The 21,361-nt window shown below is 38.1% G+C and overlaps 1 protein-coding gene across 3 annotated transcripts in view; it reads left to right on the forward strand.

Moving 5' to 3' along the window:
* UBE2U (ubiquitin conjugating enzyme E2 U) overlaps positions 1-21,361 on the forward strand; it is a 63,700-nt gene that overhangs the window by 29,613 nt on the left and 12,726 nt on the right. For all 3 annotated transcript variants that reach the window (XM_050757355.1, XM_050757261.1, XM_050757165.1), the window contains exon 8: positions 8,696-8,777. In XM_050757355.1, the coding sequence (XP_050613312.1) occupies positions 8,696-8,777 (82 nt within the window). The remainder of the gene's footprint in view (positions 1-8,695; positions 8,778-21,361) is intronic.

Below are 21,361 nucleotides of genomic sequence, written 5' to 3' on the forward strand. Positions count from 1 at the left end.
ACTCCATCATCTGGGCTGGAGTGCAGTGGCACGATAATAGCTAACTACAGCCTCAAACTCCTGAACTCAAGTGATCTTCCTGCTTCAGCCTCCTAAGTAGCTAGGATTATAGGCAAAAGCCACCATGCATGGCTGATTTTTTTATTTTTACTTTTTAGAGATAGTGGTCTCACTATGTTGTCCAGGCTGGTTTGGAACTCTTGGCCTCAAGCAATCCTCCCGCCTCAGCCTCTCAAAGAAGAATACAAAGTTCTTTTGTATAGAGCCCTGGACTGAAGTCTGATTAAAAGCCAGAAAGAAAGATATTCAATTGGAAGAATAACAGAAAAGTTCTCAATCTTATGAGGTTCACTTTACTTCCTTTACCCTACAGAAAAGCTTTCACACCAGAAAGAACCTTTTTATTTCTCCTCTAAGCCACAGGAAATATTAGGTAGAAATTCAGCAAGAAAACCTAAGAACATAGGGCTGTTCAATTATATCCATCGAAAAGGAAAAATCATCTGTTACCATCATACATCAGGAACTAGAAAGACAGAATGAGAGAGCTGGACAACTTTCTGGCTCCATTTAATTGGATCTTTAGAGTACTATTTCATTATCTGGATGAAAGTAGGTTGTCCAGTCTGCATACACTTACTGAAATATGACTTTGCTTCAGCCATCCTTCTAAAATGGTGCATCCTGTAGTAGCAGAGACTTCTGAATTCCCAGATGCAGTGATTACGTTTTAGTCCTCTTCTTACTTGCACTCTCATTAGCTGTGCTCTCCTTGATTTACATGATACCATACATCCATGGCTTTTCATTTCTCTTCCTAAGCACTCTGCTGCCTCTTCCCTTGGCAATATCTTCTTCCTTCAGTCCTCTCTACCTACTCTCTCTGAAAGACCTCTTCCACTACCATGGTTTTCATTTGCCTACAGGCCAGTGATTCCTAAAGCTGCATCTCTAGCCAGACCCCTCTTTTGAATTTTACATGCATATTTATAACTGTGCAGGGGACATCTCACCTATTTGTATTATAGGCTTCTCGTATTCAAGATGTCTCAAAGTGAATTCATCATCTTGCCCCCGAATCTATCCTTCTTCTTTTATTCCCTCTCTTGGTTAGTGGTAGATCACCATTTTTACATTTTCTTACTGAAACCAGAATCTTAGATGTTTCCTACATCTCTTTATCTCTCTCATTAAACTTTATTGATTTTATCTCCTGCAACATTATGAATGCTTCCACTCTACTACACCCCCATGACCACTGCCTTAATTTGAGGTCTCATTATATTTCATCTCATCATTATGATAGTTTCCTATCATGAAAAATAGTGTCGTGGCCGGGCGCGGTGGCTCAAGCCTGTAATCCCAGCACTTTGGGAGGCCGAGACGGGCGGATCACGAGGTCAGGAGATCAAGACCATCCTGGCTAACATGGTGAAACCCCATCTCTACTAAAAAATACAAAAAAAAACTAGCCGGGCGAGGTGGCGGGCGCCTGTAGTCCCAGCTACTCGGGAGGCTGAGGCAGGAGAATGGCGTAAACCCGGGAGGCGGAGCTTGCAGTGAGCTGAGATCCGGCCACTGCACTCCAGCCTGGGCGACAGAGCCAGACTCCCTCTCAAAAAAAAAAGAAAAAAGAAAAATAGTGTCAACTTTTAAGGTACAAATGAGGGCAAAAAATAGTACTAGGCTTAATAAATATCCTTAAAAGGTAAATTCAATCAATAACTTTTAAGAAATCACATGTTCTTTCAGGAGGTTGGCTATTAATTATTTTGTGATTATATATTACCATCCTAACTCACAGGTCAAAACAATTTAAGGTACATCGAGATCTACAATCTTTAGCAGCTCTCTCAGTATAAAATATTAATTATTTTTGATACCAGAGTATTTGAATGGTTAATTCAGATCAAAGATTTGTTGTTGAATGCTGCCTAGTCAATTCAGCAAATACATCTGCTATGTGTACCTACTATGTATGAGGCACCGAGCAGCTCATACAGGCTGCAGGGGCAATAACCCTTAATTACACAAACACTGTGTTGAGAGACATTAATTGGCACACCCTAGGGAACCACTCAGAATCAAACTCCTTCCACCAAAAAACAGATTGTTACAGGATGGTGCTTTCTAGAATAACATGTAAATATATAGGGCCACTTGGAAACTCCAAACTGCTAGAGGAAAAAAAAAACAGAAGCATGTGCCAAAACTTAAAGAGATTTGGAAATAACTGTCTTGCAATAAAGAATAATTTTAAAATGGAAGGAAATAATAAGGCACCACTGACTACAGTTTTTTCCTCAAAAAGAGTTTGGCCCCCAAATGTTTAATTTTGTTGTTTCTACATCTTTCACTAACCTCGTATGTAATTCATCCCTGTTTGTAAAGGCAATAACTAGTCATCGTTATCTCTAGCCCAAATGAATTTCTGAGACTTTGAATCTAGCACTTGGTGAATGATTTCACAATTACCCCGCCTCTTCTTCCCCTAGGCAATTGTTATAAGAATGTTTCCAGAGCTTTCCTTGAATAATAACCAGCACTTAATTTTAAAAAATTAAATGTAAACTTTACATGTGCTGCTGGCCATTTTATCTTTTGATAGTTCAGCTGGATGAGATCCAACACTATCTTTTTTAATGGCCTAATTTCCTGGCAATAATAAAGATGAAGCTTTTAGATTATAGAATGCTTCTTAAACAACTCAGAAATAAAAGAGAAACTTCTAATAACTTCATTTTCTACAGTTACATTCTTAGCATTGGAAAGATTATTAAACTCTTGTACATATTTTTAAGAGCTTTATCTTTTATGAGTAGTGCTAAGTAGTTAAATTTTGATTTGGGGCATTAACTCTTTTCCCTATCTTGTGCCACAAATCTATACATAGTCATTGGCATCATCATAATAGTAAGTTTATTCTTGTATAATGCAGTTTATGAAGTATGCTCATATATACTTTTAGGCATTCCAATCTATCATTGTTTTATTCATTTATTCAACCAATATTATTAAACACCTAATATATGTTGTGCACGGTGGTATGTCAACCCTACGTGCCAGGCACTATTGTTATTATCACTTTGTTTTAAGATGAGAAAACTAAGACCAAAAAAGCTAAGTAATTTGCCTAAGGTTACACATGTGAGGGGAATATCATATGTTGGTAAAGAATATACATCCTGGAGTCAGATTGACCAGAGTTTCATCCTGGCTCTGCCATTTACTAGCTGTGTGACTTTGGTTAAGTTTCTTAACCTCTCTGTGTCCCAGTTTTCTCATCCATAAAATGAGAATAATCATAGCACATGCTTTATAGGGTTGAAGCACTGTAGTGAGTTCTCAATAAGTGAACAATAAGTTCTCAATAAGTGTGTTATCAATTAATTCGGTAGGCTGTGGTCCAGAGACTTGAATCACATCCTCTCAGTGCACGTTTGTTGCTCTTTCGCTGATACTCTACTGCCTCCATAATATGACATCAAATTGTTATCTCTGTATGTATGGGATTTAAATTCAAACTTGGAAGTACAGGCAGCATATTTGTAAATAATTATAATTTTTAGTTCATAAGCATAGGCAATCGTATGGAAAATGTACCAAGAATCCACTGTTCTCTCTCCATTGCTATAGAATGGCAAGTAAAATGTTTGGCAGAGAACAAGCCAATACATATGGTTGTGGGCAACAGAGCCTTAATGACAGAATATGATCCCCATAAGGAAATGTTTATGTTAGAGGAAAAGAATTCCTCCAGACCAGTGTACTTTGTAATACTGAGCCTAGGCTTCCTGATGTTTGTTTGCTGTCATCAAGACAGACCAAACAGCCTGAAGCATGATGGGGATGTTTTCTTCACCCTAGGAGACTTTTATTCTTTGAGTCTTTAAGCCAGCAGTAAAGGCAAGTGTCTCCAAAACACATTTAGATGCAAGAAGCAGTATCATCTGACTCTAATGCAGTGGTTCTCAGTCTTGACTGCTCATTAGAACCACCCGAGGAGCCTGTAAAAACTTCAATATAGAGGGCTGACCCAAGACCAATTACATCAGGATCTCTGGGAGTAGGACCAGGCAGTAGTAGTTTTTAAAGCTCCCCAGGTGACTACAATGTGCAACCAAGGCTGGGAAGGTCCTAGTGGGAAGAGCATGATGTCAGAAGTTAGAAACTCCTTAGCCCTGTATCAGTTTTGCCACATGAAGATAAGTGAATTTAAGGTAGTCACCTAACCCTTTGTACTTTGGTTTTCATTTCTATTGATTGACAAAAATATTCCATCCTACTGTACGTTGCTCTGTGGTTAGCATGAGATAGCATGTGTGAAAATAGAACATGCTGAGGCAAGTTGGTGCTATTAATTTTTTTGGATGTGACCATCCTAGCAGTGGAAAAAAAAAATTCAGCGCAACCTCTACAGATGTTGGATGAGAGGTGTATCACAGGAAAAAAGAAGCAGAGTAGAAGCAATGCCCTGGAATCTGCAGAAGGCACAACAGAAAAGGAAGAACTATATTGTGGATGCAATAGAGGATGCTTTCCTACCACAGATTACAAAACTGCCACGAATGCAAGATATCATCGTGATGAAGGAATTTCAGCATGCAAAACTTCTGCTAAAATTACATGATTCCTTTCTTCTCTCTGTCTCTCTCATGTCCTCATTCTTTCATTGTTTCTCTCCAATCAGTGTCATTCGTTGAGCACCTTCTATATCTAGAGAATTGGCTGTGTGTGGGAGACAAGAAGACACATTGTGGTAAGCTCTTCAAGGAGTTTACGGACAAGTGATAAGAGAAGATGAGTGAAAAAAAATCATAGGGATAAAATATGAGAAGTGTTAAAAGTTTGTACAAAGTACTGTGGCATTTTCATCTCTCGGATGATGGAGAAAGCAATGAAGAAAATGAGTCCATGATATAAAACTAATGGGACTATTCAGGAAAGATGACCGTGTCATTTGGGGTTTCATAATGTATAAGGAAGAGACAGCCATACATATTCAAATGTAAAATGAGGAAAGGCAATCTCAAAAAGTTTAAGAAAAGATGTGAATTATCCTTAAATAGAAACCTCAAAAGGAAATAGCATTCGTGAGAGATTAAATTTTAAATTTTGGCTAAGAGTAATGAAGAGTCCCAATGAGAAGACATTACTCAACCTCTCTATGTCTGCTTGACCATCTGTACAGTGGGTATTCTAACAGTAACCATATCTATTTTACGTGTGCCCAGCGTATAAAAAAAATTCTGGCTGGACACAGCAGGCTCACGCCTGTAATCCCAGCACTTTGGGAGGCCAAGGCAGGTGGATCAATTGAGGCCAGGAGTTCGAGACCAGCCTGGCCCACATGGCAAAACCCCATCTCTACTGAAAATACAAAAATTAGCCTGGCATGATGGCGCATGCCTGTAATTCCAGCTACTCGCTGGTTGAGGCATGAGAATCACTTGAACCTGGAAGGTGGAGGTTGCAGTGAGCCAAGATTGCACCACTGGACTCCAGCCTGGGTGACAGAGTGAGACTATCTAAAAAAAAAAAAAAAGAAAGAAAGAAAGAAAGAAAAGAAAAATCTGCTAATGTTAATTATTATAATAATCTAAAGGGCATAATAAAGCCTCACAAGAACTCTGGGGAGCTAAGATTTACTTTTTTAGTGGAAGGGAGGAGCATATATCCAAATACCAATAAAAAGTATTAATAAAGTCTATAAGAATATGTATGTATATGTGCTTACATGTGTTTGAAGCAAGAAGATTAAGGAACAGACAAAAACATTGCTGGTGAAAATCATGTAAAAAAGGAAACTATTCAGTTAAAAAAATTTTTTTCTATCAATGGCAAATGTCATCAAGCTAAAAGGGGTAAATTCATCATTATTAAGAAGAAACCCCAGGCTGGGCACAGTGGTTCACGTCTGTAATCCCAACACTCTGGGAGGCCAAAGCAGGAGGATTTCTTGAGCCCAGGAGTTTGAGACCAGCCTGGGCAAAATGGCGAGACCCTATCTCTACAAAAAAATTTAAAATTAGCCAGGCATGGTGTTGTTTGCCCATAGTCCCAGCTACTTGGGAGGCTTGAGTGGGAAGATCCCTTGAACTCAGGAACTGGAGGTGGCAGTGAGCTATGATCATGCCACTGCACTCCAGCCTAGGTGACAAAGTGAGACCCCCATCTCAAAAAAAAAAAAAGAAGAAGAAGAAAAAGAAGAAAGCCCCAGACAAGGGCAAGACTGGTGGACAGCATCTAGCTGGTTAAATAGTTCAAGACTATAAGCTAAGCCCAGAACAATAATAAGAAATAGGAAAATAGATAAAGTATGTATGGGCATATGATCTGGCTTAATAATATTTTATGTAAAAATTACCAGTGCCTTAAACATAGTAGGTTTTTATAAATTATTATACTTTAAGTTCTAGGGTACATGTGCACAACGTGCAGGTTAGTTACATATGTATACATGTGCCATGTTGGTGTGCTACACCTATTAACTCGTCATTTACATTAGGTATATCTCCTAATGCTATCCCTCCCGCCTCCCCCCTCCCCCCACCCCTCGACAGGCCCCCATGTGTGATGTTCCCCACCCTGTGTCCAAGTGTTCTCATTGTTCAATTCCCACCTATGAGTGAGAACATGCGGTGTTTGGTTTTCTGTCCTTGTGATAGTTTGCTCAGAATGATTGTTTCCAGCTTCATCCATGTCCCTACAAAGGACATGAACTCATCCTTTTTTATGGCTGCATAGTATTCCGTGTTGTATATGTGCCACATTTTCTTAATCCAATCTATCATTGATGGACATTTGGGTTGGTTCCAAGTCTTTGCTATTGTGAATAGTGCCGCAATAAACACATGTGTGCATGTGTCTTTGTAGCAGCAGGATTTATAATCCTTTGGGTGTATACCCAGCAATGGGATGGCTGGGTCAAATGGTATTTCTAGTTCTGGATCCTTGAGGAATCGCCACACTGTTTTCCACAGTGGTTGAACTAGTTTACAGTCCCACCAACAGTGTAAAAGTGTTCCTATTTCTCCACATCCTCTCCAGCACCTGTTGTTAAACATAGTAGATTTTTAATAAATCTTACGTGAATTTGATTGAAGGTGTAGGCTTGTAATTAACCACAAAGTTAAGAGCCAGTGGTGATGTAATGTGAGTTCCAGAAAATACTAATGCAGGTCTGAGCTGAACTGATAGTGCACAGAGCAAGGGAGGTAGTAAGCCCATTTGCATCTTTGCTTCAAACCAATTCAAGGTCCTGATGCAGTTCTGGACACAAACTTTTATAGGAACATCAAAACAGTTTATCACCAGGACATTAAGGATGGTTAAGTATCTAGAAAATCATATCCTAAGAAAAAGTTGAAAGAACTGAGGCTTCCCCATGAGCTGTTAGAGGGCTCTCTCTCATGGGAAAGGGATGAACTTAATATTGCTCCAAAGGTTAGAACTAAGGCCAGTGGAAACTCACAGCAATCAGATTAAGGAAGGACAATGTAACCCTTATCTGCCAATGGAATGGGCAGTCTCCCAACTACAAAGTGGTGCATTTTCTGTAGTTGGCAAGTAATTGGATGATCATCTATTGGAGATTCTTGCTTTGTGGAGGATCAAGCAAGGTCTTTAATGTCATTTCCAACTTCAAAATTTCAATTTTCTACTTGAAAAGTGCTGAATTAGAATTTTGTTAAACTATGATGTCTGGGTTTTATATGAGTTATTTCAATACTTTCTTCATTATTGTTGCTAAAAACAAAATTTCTCTTTTTAAATTTTTATTTATTTATTTTTGAGACAGGGTCTTACTCTGTCACCCAGGCTGGAGTGCAGTGGCGCAATCTCAGCTCACTGCAACCTCTGACTCCTGGGTTCAGATAACCCTTGTGCCTCAGCCACCTGAGTAGCTGGGATTACAGGCATGTGCCACCATGCCTAGCTAATTTTTGTAATTTTAGTGGAGATGGAGTTTCACCATGTTGACCAGGCTATGTTTCAACAAATTTAAAGATCTAATTGGCTTGCATTAGTGATTCATGAATCAGGCAGCATGTCATCTTAAAAATAGATAAGTGGTCTACTGAGCATGGCAGAACAGCTAGTTTTTATAAGGTAGCTAGAGGAGGAATAAGAAAACAGAATAATACAAAAAATGGATTGGTTAACATAAGGTACTTCAGTTACTTTCCTTGTAAGGGTTAAAGCACAGGGGACTTCCTTATCATGCCACTTCAGGTTGACTGGGCCCCTTCTGACTGGTGGCTGTGAATCTCTTCTTTTGAAAAAACTGATCTGTTTAAGATTGTCCTGCTTCCTTAAAGTTTCAATTTTATTGCATGCCACTTAGCATGACTGACTCCATTTTGGTTTGGTCTGTTAATGCCTAGGGTAGGCGCTCAGTCCAAAACAATGGTCTCCTATAAATTTTATTTAACATGATAAAGGATATATAATGTTTTTCATTATAATGAAAATAACTTCCAAGTCACAATCTACTGTTTCAAACAATTTCTAATATTATGATGTTCCAATAAAAGCAAGTAATTTGGAAAGTTTCTAAGCATTGTAATAGGACTTGAATTATATAGTGTATGTTATTGCCACATATCAACTTAGTGAGAAGTGAATGATTTTTAACTTTTAACTATTATTAAAGAATGTATGCATAGCTTCTTTTTTAATATTCTAATTTCAGTGCTCAAAGATCCAAATTTCATTGGACAGTATTACAAATGGAAGAAAATGGATCTACAGCATCATAAAGAATGGAATTTAAAGTAAGAAACATTAAGTGCCTTGAATGTGTACATTAACTTGAATTGTCTATTATTGCACTTTCTACTATCCAACTTGGAAATAACAGAAGAAACCCTTGGAAATAACAACTTACACCCTTTTATCAGTATAAGAACAAGAACAAAAGAAACGATCATTCCTTGCTTTCACATGAACCCAGGTAGGCAATATCTCTGCTACATATTTGCTGCCAAAGATGGAGATAGAACATGATCCACAGTGGAGAAATCTCATAATGTCCTCCCCATTATTTCTCTTACTCTCATTTCCATCATCCTTATCAACATGTGACTTAGAAATGGCTTTCTTTAAAAAAGAAAAAAAGCAGTAAACTATATATCATCAATTAGCTTTTCATCCTTTTTTTTTCATCCTTTTTGTAGCTCCAAACATTGTTTCTTCTCCCACAGATTTCTCATTCAAGAACCAAATATATTAAATGTAATGAGGAAGGATATAGTAAAATACAAACAAAAATTAGCATATCTTTAGAAGTCATTGACTCTTAGACTACATTAAGGAAGGAACCTTAATCTCATCTTTGGTCTCTTGACCCCTGAAGGCAGTTTTTCTGCTTCATCATGTTAGAGCAAAGATGCCATTTCAGTTCTGTGGTATTGGCTGTGTTGTGCTAGTCATTTGTTCTGGTGTGCTTATTCCAAGGTACTCAATGAGTGTGCTACCATAAAGATAGGGGAATTAAAGATCCTATTCTTTGCATTTGTCTCATTTATCTCAATTTTTAACTCTTCAATTTACTGTTAACCATGTGCCCTCTTTTCTAGATGGAAATACATGATGAATAAAGATAATGTGCTGTATTTTGAATTTGTGAAGCAATTGAGGAATTGATATATTACTTTCACTGAGTATATTAAAATATACTTCCCTATCCTTTAACATCATATAGTTCAGGCTGAGTTTTTCAGTTGTATTTTCTTTCTTCTGTTGATTCTGTAACAACTTTCAAGCTAAAGTAGAGAAGAGCTTTTGCATTGGATATACTTTTCTGCTTTCAGGGTAAATTACAGGGAGTAGGAAGTTTTTATCAAGCAAAATTTGAAGGAGTATAAGCATGTTTTTTTTTCTTGAAGGCATGTTTTAAGTTTTTTTTAGAGTTGAAGAAACCTACTTAGAATATAAGGTTAATTTTGCTTTGACGTGACTTTCTTTTTTATTTCCTTTAACAGAACTGTTTTATTTGTTTGATCATCGATTCATTATGTAATGCCAACATCCCGCAGAACCCCAAAATTTAGAAAAAGTAGAATCATGTCATTTTCAATTTATCCATCCACTTCTACATATGGCTAAAATAATTGTGAGCTGTTTGAGTGCTGGAACATTTTTCCAAATACATTATTTCAAAGTTACAGGTCAAATTATCATGTGCATAGTGACCCTGTCAAAATAAAACCCTCACACCTTATGCCATCTGGTGGTTGATGAGAATATATTTAGATCAAATGGTATTTGCTGCTTCAAAACGCTGGTGTTGATTAGTCAAAAACCCCACTATTTAAATAGTTTTAAATTTATATTACATGTATCTGCATTTTATTGTGGCACAAATATTGACTATGCAAATGTTAGAGGTATAGTAAAATCTAAAAAAATCTAAAGAATGGCAAAATTAAACTTCTTTTCAAATTATCAAAAGTCGTGTTTGTCAAAATACATGGGATATGATAAAGAGGACAATTCATAGAGAATCAAGTAGAAAATGTCTAGGGATCTATGCACATGAGTAATATTCTGCATGCCATATTATGCATCTCTCAGTTTTTAATCTTTGAAAATGCTTTTCTGACGCTGCAATTTCCTATTTCACAAAAACAGGAAATGTAAATTGAGAACCCTTTCTTTGCATAGCATTGAAGAAAAAGAGAAACCTGTCTCTCCTGCTACTTCCTTCCCTACCCTCATCAATCAATACCCTATTCTTGAGCCGCACTGAATTCTCTTTTCTCACAATTACTTGGGGACCTAACATGTCTTTACCACTTTGTACCTTCTGCCTCGGATCAGCGAGGTCTTTGCTGCTGGTCTAGAGCTAGGATTTGGTTAGTTAAAAGGTGGAATGTGGAGCTCTTAAGCGCAGGGGCACTGGAGCCAGACTGTCTGGATTTGAATTTTGGCTCTGCCAATTACCAGCTCTGTGACCTTGAGCAAGGTCACTGATTTTTTTGTGCCCCAGATTTATCTGTTAAGTGGCAGTAATAAGTGTACCTACCTCCCAGGGAAGGTGTGAGGATTAAATAAATTAATATATGTAAAATGCATCAAACAGTATCTGGTGCACGGTAAGCACTCATAAAGTTCGTTATTATTCATGCTTTTAAAACTTTACTGTGGCCCTCATTCAATTTTCAGATGAAAAATCTTTCTTTGGAAGCAGGATAGGGGAAGAGCATGAGCTTCAGAGTCAGACAGATCTTGGAGAAATTCTTTCCCAATCTGTTTTCTTATCTGTTAAATGGAGATAACCTTACCTACCTTGCAAAGTTGTTTTGCATTTGACACTTATTATTTTATATATAGATTTCATTCAAGAGATATAAATATGTGATTTCATTCAAGAGCTATAAATAAAAAATTATATATAAATATATATAATATATAGAATATATAAGTTATATATAAAAAATAAAAATTAATATAGCATCACACATAGGCATTCGATACATTTTAGTTCCTAGGAAGAGGAGATGAGAGTTCATGCCACCCAACTTTTCAGAGAATAAAAACAATCTGTTGGAAACATGTAAAATTTGTCTTTTGTCAGGTTAGAAAACAACACCTATCATAACCACGTTTATTGTAGTTCCTATGTGCCTCTGGTTCTTTTTCCTTCTCTACTCCACCTCCATCATTTCTTCTGCCTGGTGAAATACTTCACAAAGGTGGTGTGAAGAGCTGAACCAAATGTCTTTCTGTGGAGACAGTCACTGACAAGCTCAGGCATTCACAGTTACCCCATCCTCTCTCTCCATATTCTCTGTTCCCACGTCTTTCAGCATGTGTGATGTGGAAATTCATCTGTTCATGAAGAGGGACCAGGGCAAGGATGTTAGTGTCCCTTTGCATTCTCTGTACCTAGCATGGTGCCTGGCAAATAGTAGGCACTCAATTAATGTTAGTCGAAAGATGCGTCCTCACCCTGTTTTTTCAATTAGTATTAGGATTAAATGTGAAGGCAGTTAATTTTAGAAAAACAAAATTTAGTTGCAGACTTTTAAGGTTTATCATAATGTAAAGATTTAGGGTTCTATTTTGGGAGTTCTAAGGTGTAATTGGAAACAGCGATTGAAAACTGCAAATGTAAATGGCTGTCATGAATGTTTTATGCAAAATCTCTAATTTGGCAAGTCTTTGTTACTATTAATAGAAACATTGTCATTATAAGCAGCTCATAAATATTCATTAATCAATTATTTGGTTTGGTGTTCCTTTCTAAGGCCTTTTTTCTTTCCTATTGCCTTGAGGGTCTTTTGTATTTATGAAAATGCTTTATTTCCGCTAAAGGATATGAATCTGTAATCTAATCAGTAGTTTGTATTTAAGTTCTCCAGAGAAATAGTAAAAGATATAAAATCAGAAAGCAATGAAGCTGTTCTTTTGAGTGTTCTTGGTTATGCACATATAAAACTATGTTTGTGCCATACTCTAGCTAATGATTGCTTCTGTGACAACAGAAAAATCTTTATCAGTATTCTAAGCTTTGGCAGCTAGCAAGTTGTTTAAATAAAACTTATCAGTTCTGGTGGTGGTTTACATTCGGTGTCGCTTTAGAAAAGAATATTGATTCTTGTTTATACCGAGGAGGTATGGAAGGAACCGGAACTAACATGGCTGAGCACTTCCTGTTTGCCAGGTATTCTCCCTTCATTTCGTAATTCATGCTGGCCATCCTGTGGAGTTGACAGTCACGTGTGTAAGTGTAACCCACAATAATACCCATCAGCCTCCTTCAAAGCCACAACAAATCAACCTGTACTCCAAGTCAGACCACTTTGCTTGCCTTGCTGACAGCCCAAGACCTGATTCCTAACCTCCTTTTCAATGGATGACCGCCCCTAAGACCATCCCCCAACCCCTGATGCCCCAGACATTCTGTAAAGGTAGAGACAGATATTATCCCCTGTTTACCAGGAGAGAAATGGAGGCACAGAGATTAGCGAGTTTTCCTCAGGTTATTGATAAACATAAATTTTATTTGCAAATTTAAACTGTTTCTTACTTGCCTCCTAATATATACTTATTAAAAGTTTAAATTGTTCAGGTAAGTGTAAAAATATTGCGTACCCAATTGCAAGTACAATCAAGTCTACCTTTTGTGAAAAAGTCGTGTTTTTTCTCAATATTAAATTCTACTATGAAATAATGTTAGTTCTTTTTTTCTTATATGTAAAAAAAGAACATCTGTGCAATATCAAATACCAATAAAAAACTTTCTTATATTTGTAAATAATACTCTGGACTTAGTTGTCCTGTCTTTTAAATTAAGGGGCTAGTCCATATTTTTTCTACATTTCTTTGGTGTCTGATTTTGTGAGCATGTTTTAATTCACAAAAGATAAGTAATCTTTCTTTTGGTATACCTATGTTTGATCCCCTTTATATGGAAAACATTCATGCTGAGTAGATTCTTTTAATATATGTTTGTGCTGTCCTTTCTGGGTTATTGAATTTAAACATGGTTTTTGTAAGTTTACATAATTATATATTTAATGCATTTTTAAGTAGTGCTCCTTGTTTTATTCCCCAAAATTAAACCTTGACTGCCATCTTGTGGTTAACAAGTGAATTAGCATTAGAATGGACATTGCCTGTATTTTTAAATACAGACGTGGGAAAAATTATAAACAAAGCGGGGAAAATCCTTTAGGAAAAAATGACTTTTGCCAAGCAACTATTTAGTCTCTGCTTGGATGTTTTTAAAGATAGGAAGCTTGGTAATTCAAGAAGCATTAAATAGCTCTAATCCTCTTCAGTTCTAGCTTCTAACACCTTTTGATAGTCAACCATTCCAGAAATGAGAAATTATCTCCATTTCATAAAGAAGGTGTGCAGAAAAGGTTAAAGAAAATTCCCTAAGGTTATATATTTAGTAACAAATCTGAAATTCAAAGGCAGGCCTGCCAGATACCACAAGCCACGCTTTTTTCCTTAAATCAAGCTGGCATTAGTATACCAGTCACCATATCAGACACTGAGGACCTGGAGATGGCTTTGGGGATTGGTGGAAGGCAGGATTCAAAGGAGGCTATTAAGGCAGAAAAGAAAATATTGCCACTTTTCCTTGGAAACAACACAAATAAGGCCATTTCTGCTTTGTGAAATTGCCCTGGAAGCCTCAGAAGATAGTTATCGTGTCTTTCTCCTACCTCCTCTTCCATCTCTTTTTTAGAATAAACACACTCCGTTCTTTCAGCTGATTTTTATGAATTCAATATTCTTTATTGGTTCCCTCTTATGGATATAATTCATTCCATCAATTTCTCTCTCCAGTGTAGCCTCAAAATGTTACCACCGATTTCTGGTTGTAGCACAAAATCCAGTGGAACCACCCCTACTATAAACACCGTGGCTTAGGGCTTCTCCCTTCCTCGCTCCTTAAAAAGAGGAATTTTAGTATGAGTCACAAACATATATGGTGCTAGTTTAGATGTTCCCCAAATCTCATGTTGATATTTGATCACCAGTGTTGGAAAATAGGAGGTGTTTGGGTCACGGGGGCAGATCCCTTATGAAGAGACTAATGCCTTCCCTTGGGCAGGGAAGGAGGGCCGAGGAGTAAGTTCTCCGTTAGTTCCCGGGAGTACCAGTTGTTCAAAAGAGCTTGGCAGCTGGGAATGGAGGCTCAAGCCTGTAATTCCAGCACTTTGGGAGGCCAAGGCAGGAACAATGCTTGAAGCCAGTATTTGAGACCGGCCTGAGCAATATAGTGAGACCCCTATCTCTTCAAAAAATAAAAAAATTAGCCAAGCATAGTGGCACATGCCTGTGGTCCTAGCTAAGTGGGAGGCTGAGGTGAGAGGAACATTTGAGCCCAGTAGGTCCAGGCTGCAGTGAGCCATGGTTGTGTCACTGCACTCCAGCCTGGGTGCAGAGCAAGACCTGTCTCACAAAAAAAAAAAACAAAAAAAACAACTTGGCATTTCCCCTCCCTCTCTTGCCTCCTCTCTTGCCATGTGACCTCTGCACACACGGGCTCCCCTTCATCTCTGCCTTGAGTGGAAACAGCTTTTACCAGATGCCTAGTCTTCCAGTCAGCAGAATTGTGAGCTAAATAAACCTGTTTTCCTTGTAAATTACCCACTCTCAGGTATTTGTAGCAACACTAAATGAACTAAGACAGTTTTAATATGAGTCACAAATACATATGATTTTTTCTTAAGAGAACTCTTTCTTTGGTGTTGTGCTCCCACATTTTAAGGGGTTCTTTCTCCCTCTATGGCCTTCGTCCCTCTCCTGTCCCTCTTTCTCTCCCCTCAGTCCCCCTCCCTGTGACCAGAGAAATCTGATACATGGGTTGGCTTAGGTCCTGCTCAGGTTCTCTGTCTGAGCAGGGTTGAGGCGGGAAGGGCTATATTCCCCAGAGTCATAAGAGATTGCATTTTATCAGAAAAAGGCAGGAATGAGAAGGAAGCAAAAAAGTTCCCTTATAAAATGTTGCCAAAAGTCAAATTACTAATGGAAGGATACAGTTAAGTTTCATTCTTCTTCTTATACATGTAAAGCTCCTTTTCAAGAATATGTTGCAATTTATGGTGCACCAATCCATGTGACAAATTTTAAAATGAACAAGCATTAGGGTTTTTCATTTTTACTTTTCTTTTTTACTTAATGTTATGACATTTTACTTCACAGTCATTTGATTTGCATGTTTTAGTAATATTAAAAATTTTTGTTTTTATAGTTTGTGGTTTTAATTATATAAAGGCAAATGGTTGAATAAAGAAGGAAATACTGTTTATATATTTTTTGAAGACAAAGATTTGTCAATAGGGAAGAAAAGGTATAAATCAAGTTCTGTTGTTTTCTAAAGTCACATTTGCCCTGAGGAAAATAAAATCCTAACGGTTTTTTTAAACTTGCACAAGCCTCACAAAGAGCTGGAAATCCTGCCAGCTAGAGTGGAGAGACATTATAATTTAACAGACATTGACGAGAATTTAGAAGAGCTATGCTTTATAGTAGGGCCATATTAAGCGTCAAACTGATTTTCACAGAAAAACTGAACTGTGTGCTAGAATGAAGAACAATCAGATTTAAAGAAACATAACAAAATTTAGCACCTAACAACCTAAAATTTACAATGTCCAGCATCCCATTAAAAAATCACCAGTCGGTGGGTGCAGTGGCTCACGCCTATAATCCTAGCACTTTGGGAGGCCGAGGCAGGCGGATGGTCATGAGTTCAAGACCAGCTTGGCCAACATGGTGAAACCCCATCTCTACTAAAAATACAAAAAATTAGCCAGGCAAGGTGGTGGGCACCTGTAATCCCAGTTACTCGGGAGGCTGAGGCAGGAGAATCGCTTGAACCCAGGAGGCAGAGGTTTCAGTGAGCCAAGATCATGCCACTGCACTCCAGCCTAGGTGACAGAGTGAGACTCTGTCTCAAAAACAAACAAACAAAATCACCAGTCATACAAATAAACAGAAAAATATGACCCATAACCAAAAGAAATTAAATCAATACAAATGGATCCATAAGTGATAAAGAGGATAGAATTAACAGATATAGACTTTAAAGCAGCTACTATACATCTTATAAAATATACTCAAGTATCTAAAGACAAACATGTATATGATGAAAGAAATGGAAGATATACAAAAGACCAGTGGAATATCTAGAGATAAAAATAAATCAAATATTTAAAAATATATATACTTAAGGGGAAGAACAGCAAGTTAGACACTGCAGAAGAAATGACCATGAACTTGAACGAGTAGCAATATAATCTCTTTTTAAAAGGATAGAAAAAAACACTGAAAAGAAACAAAAGAGCCTCAGTGAGCTGTGGGACAATATCAAGTGGTATAAGATACATGTAAATGGGGTTCCAGAGGAGGGGAGAGATATTTGAAGATAATTATTTGAAGAAATAATTATAACTGAAAATTTTCCAAATATGATGAAGCCTGCAAATTTACAGACCAAGAAGTTCAATGAATCCCAAGAAACAGAAATATAAAGAAGCCATACCAAAGCACATCATAATCGAATTGTTGAAACTGAGAAATGAAGAGAAAAATCTTAAAAGTAGCAAAGGATAAAAAGAAACCCCACATGTTACACATAAAGGAGCAAAGATAAGAATAAGCAAAAACTTCATGTCAGAAGCCTTGCAAGTCAAAATATAATAAATGGCAACTTCAAAGTGCTTGAAAGAAATTATTAAACATAGAATTTTATAACCAGTGAAAAGATCTCTCTAAAATGAAGGTAAAATAAAAACTTTTTTTGACTAATAAATCCAACCACATAGTTGAAATGAACACATTTCTTGAAAGGCAACAGCTACCAAGGCTCACTTAAAAAGAACCTGAGTAATCCTATATCTAATAAAGGAATTTATCGTTAAAAGCCTTCACACAAAGACAATTTTAAACCCAGATGATGGCTTCACTGGAGAATTTTCCCAGACATTTAAGGAAAACATTAATATACGCAAACTCAGAAAATGGAAGGAAACACTTCCCAGCACATGTTACAGAGTCAGCATTACCTCAATAACAAAACCAAAGACATTACATGAAAACTACAGATCAATACGCCTCACAGACATATATGCAAAAATTTTAGTATATTTAATCTAAATATATATGTAACATATATAATATTGTCTTAAAATTTGTTAGTTTTTTGAATGTTAAATCAAGATTACATTCCTGATATAAACTATACTTGATCATGATTAATTATGATAAATAATTATAAATAACTATGGTAATTCATCATGACTATATGGAGTTTATACTAGAAATGTAACCTTGGTTTAACACTTGAAAAATGCAAACAATGTAAATTAGTATAAGAAAGAAGAACCATATGATCCTCTCAATAGATGAAAAGAAATTCAGTATCCATTCCCAATCTAAAAAAGAAAAAAACTCAGAGCAGGGAGTGAATTTGGTACCTTCAAGTGAAGTATCGAGGTTCTCACATTGGGACTGACTAGGCAATCAGTGCAACCTATGGAGAGCAAAGAAAAGCACGGTGATGCAAGAGCCCACCCGGGAGCAGCGTGAAGCCAACAAAATCCCCACCCCAAGACAAGGCAGGCAGTGAGTGAATGTGTGACCCCACCCAGGAAACCATGCTTCTCCCATGGATCTTTGCAACTCGCAGATCAGGAGATCCCCTCCTGAGCTCCTGCTACCAGGGCCTTGGGTCCAATATACAGAGCTGTATGTAATCTCAGCAGAACAGCCGTGCACACACACAGAGACCCAGGTGTTTTACATAATCTGGTCCTAGAATCCCCCAGTGAGGCACCAGATCCATCCATACATTCCCCTAGGAAGGGGGTTGAATCCAGGGAGCCAAGCAGCACCGTCCTGGGGGTCCCACTTTCACAGCACCTCACAAGTTGGGACCCACTAGCTTGGAGCTCCAGCCAACCAGCAGCAATAGGCTGAGTCTGCTTAAGACAGGAGGGAGTTCCTGGGGAAAATACAGTCACTATTTCTGCAGTTCTGTTGACTCAGCGTTCCAGTCTGCCAGCTCTGGAGAGTCCAGGCATTCCAGACGAGAAGGGGTCTCCCCACCAACACAACACACCTGCTTTGCCAGACTGTGTCCAGACCTCTTCTTTAAGCAGGATTCCAGTCCATTCCTTTCCACTACCTCCTGTAGGGGACTTTCAGTCACTCTAGCCAGGCTTATATGGACAGAACTCTAATCTCACCCTGGGATGGAGCTCCTGGGGGGAGGAGTGGCCACCATCTCTGTGGCTCAGTTGACTCAGCTGTTCCAGCCTGCTGGCTCTGGAGAGGCCAGGTGGTCTGGATGAGGAAGGGCCCCCCCAGCACACCACACCTTCTCTACCAAAAAGCAGCCAGATGGCTTCTGTAAGTGGGTCCCTGATCCTGTTCCTCCTGACTGGGTAAGACCTTCCAACAGGGGTCTCCAGACACCTCCTACAGGAGTGCTTGGGCCTGCAATTGGTCAGTACCCCTCCAGGATGGAGCTTCTGGAGAAAGGAGCAGGCTGCCATTTTTGCTGTTTTGCAGCCTGCACTGGTGATACTTCCAAGTACAGGAAAAGTGGAGGCAACTAGGCTCTGGAGTGGACCTCCAGCAAACCATAGCAGCCCTACGTTTGCTAACAGTCAGTGGCCTACCTGTTAAAAGAAAAACAAACAAATAGAAAACAACAAGACCCAACAAAAACCTCATTCAAAGGTAAGTAACCTCAAAGATTGAAAGTAGATAAGCCCATAAAGATGAGAAAAAGTCAACGCAAAAATGCTGAAAACTCAAAAAGCTAGAGTGCCTTTTCTCCTCCACATGACTGCAACACCTCCAGCAAGGGTACAGAACTGGGCTGAGGCTGAGATAGTTGAATTGACAGAAGTAAGCTTCAGAAGGTGGGTAATAACAAACTTCACTGAGCTAAAGGAACAGGTTGTAAATCAATGCAAAGAAGCTGAGAATCATGATAAAACAATACAGGAGCTTATAATCAGAATACCCAGTTTAGAGAGGAACATAACCAACCTGATATAGCTGAAAAACACAACATGAGAACTTCACAATGCAATCACAAGTATCAATAGCAGAATAGATCAAGTAGAGGATAGAATTTTAGAGCTTGAAGACTATCTTTCTGAAATAAGATAGGCAGACAATAGAGAAAAAAGAATGAAAAGGAATGAACAAAACCTCCTAGATATATGGAATTATGTAAGAAGACCAAACTTACCACTGATTGGGGTTACTGAAAGAGATGGGGAGAATGGAACCAAGTTGGAAAACATACTTCAGGATATCATCCAGGAGAACTTCCCCAACCTAGCAAGACAGGCAAATATTCAAATTCAGGAAATCCAGAGAACCCAGTAAGATACTCCACAAGAAGATCAACCCCAAGACACATAATCATCAGATTCTCCAAGGTTGAAATGAAGGAAAAAATGTTAAGAGAAGACAGAGAGAAAGTCCAAGGCACCTGTAGGGAAGCCCAGCAGACTAACAGTGGACCTCTCAGCAGAAACCCTACAAGCTGGAAAAGATTGGGGACCAATATTCAACATTCTTAAAGAAAATAATTTCCAACCCAGAATTTCATATCTGCCTAAACTTATCTTCATAACAGAAGGAGAAACAAGATCCTTTTCAGACAAGCAAATGCTGAGGGAATTCATCACCACCAGACCTGCCTTGCAAGAGCTCCTGAAGGAAGCACTAAATATGGAAAGGAAAAATCATTACTAGCCACTACAAAAACCTACTGAAGTGTACAGACCAGTGACACTATGAAGCAATATCACAAACAAGTCTGCAAAATAACCAGCTAGCATCATGATGGCAGGATCAAAATCACATATAATAATGGTAATCTTAAATGCAAATGTGCTAAATGCCCCAAATAGAAGACATAGAGTGGCAAGCTGAATAAAGAACCAAGACCCATCAGTTCTGTCTACAAGAGACCCATCTTAACACAAAGATCCACATAGGCTCAAAATAAAGGGATGGAAGAAAATTTACCAAGCAAATGGAAAACAGAAAAAAGCAGGGGTTGCAATCCTAGTTTCTGAAAACAGACTTTAAACCAACAAAGATCAAAAAACACAAAGAGGGGCATTACACAATGGTAAAGGGTTCAATTCAACAACAAGAGCTAACTATCCTAAATATATATGCACCCAATACAGGAGCACCCAGATTCATAAAGCAAGTTCTAAGAGGCCTAGAAAAAGATTTAGACTCCCACACAGTAATAGTGGGGGACTTTAACACCCCACTGACAATATTAGACAGATCATCAAGAAAGAGAAATAACAAAGATACTCAGAACCTGAATTCAGCTCTGGGTCAGGTGGGCCTGATAGATGTCTACACAACTCTCCACCCCAAAACAACAAAATATACATTCTTCTCATGGCCACACAGCACTTGCTCAAAAATCCATCACATAATCAGAAGTAAAACACTGCTCAGCAAATGCAAAAGAACTGAAGTCATAACAGACTCTCAAACCACAGCACAATCAAATTAGAACTCAAAATTAAGAAATTTACTCAAAACCACACAACTAAATGGAAATTGAACAACTTACTCCTGAATGACTCCTGAGTAGATAATGAAATTAAGGCAGAAATCAAGAAGTTCTTTGAAGCAAATGAGAACCAAGAGATGATGTACCAGAGTCTCTGGGATACAGCTAAAGTGGTGTTGAGAGAGAAATTTATAGCACTAAATGCCTGCAGGAAAAAGCTAGAAAGATCTCAAGTTAACATTCTAACATCCTAACTAAAAGAACTAGAGAACCAAGAGCAAACAAACCCCAAAGCTAGTAGAAGACAAGAAATAACCAAGGTCAGAGTGG

This window comes from Macaca thibetana, chromosome 1 (genome assembly GCF_024542745.1).
Source record: "Macaca thibetana thibetana isolate TM-01 chromosome 1, ASM2454274v1, whole genome shotgun sequence".
Lineage (NCBI taxonomy): Eukaryota > Metazoa > Chordata > Mammalia > Primates > Cercopithecidae > Macaca > Macaca thibetana.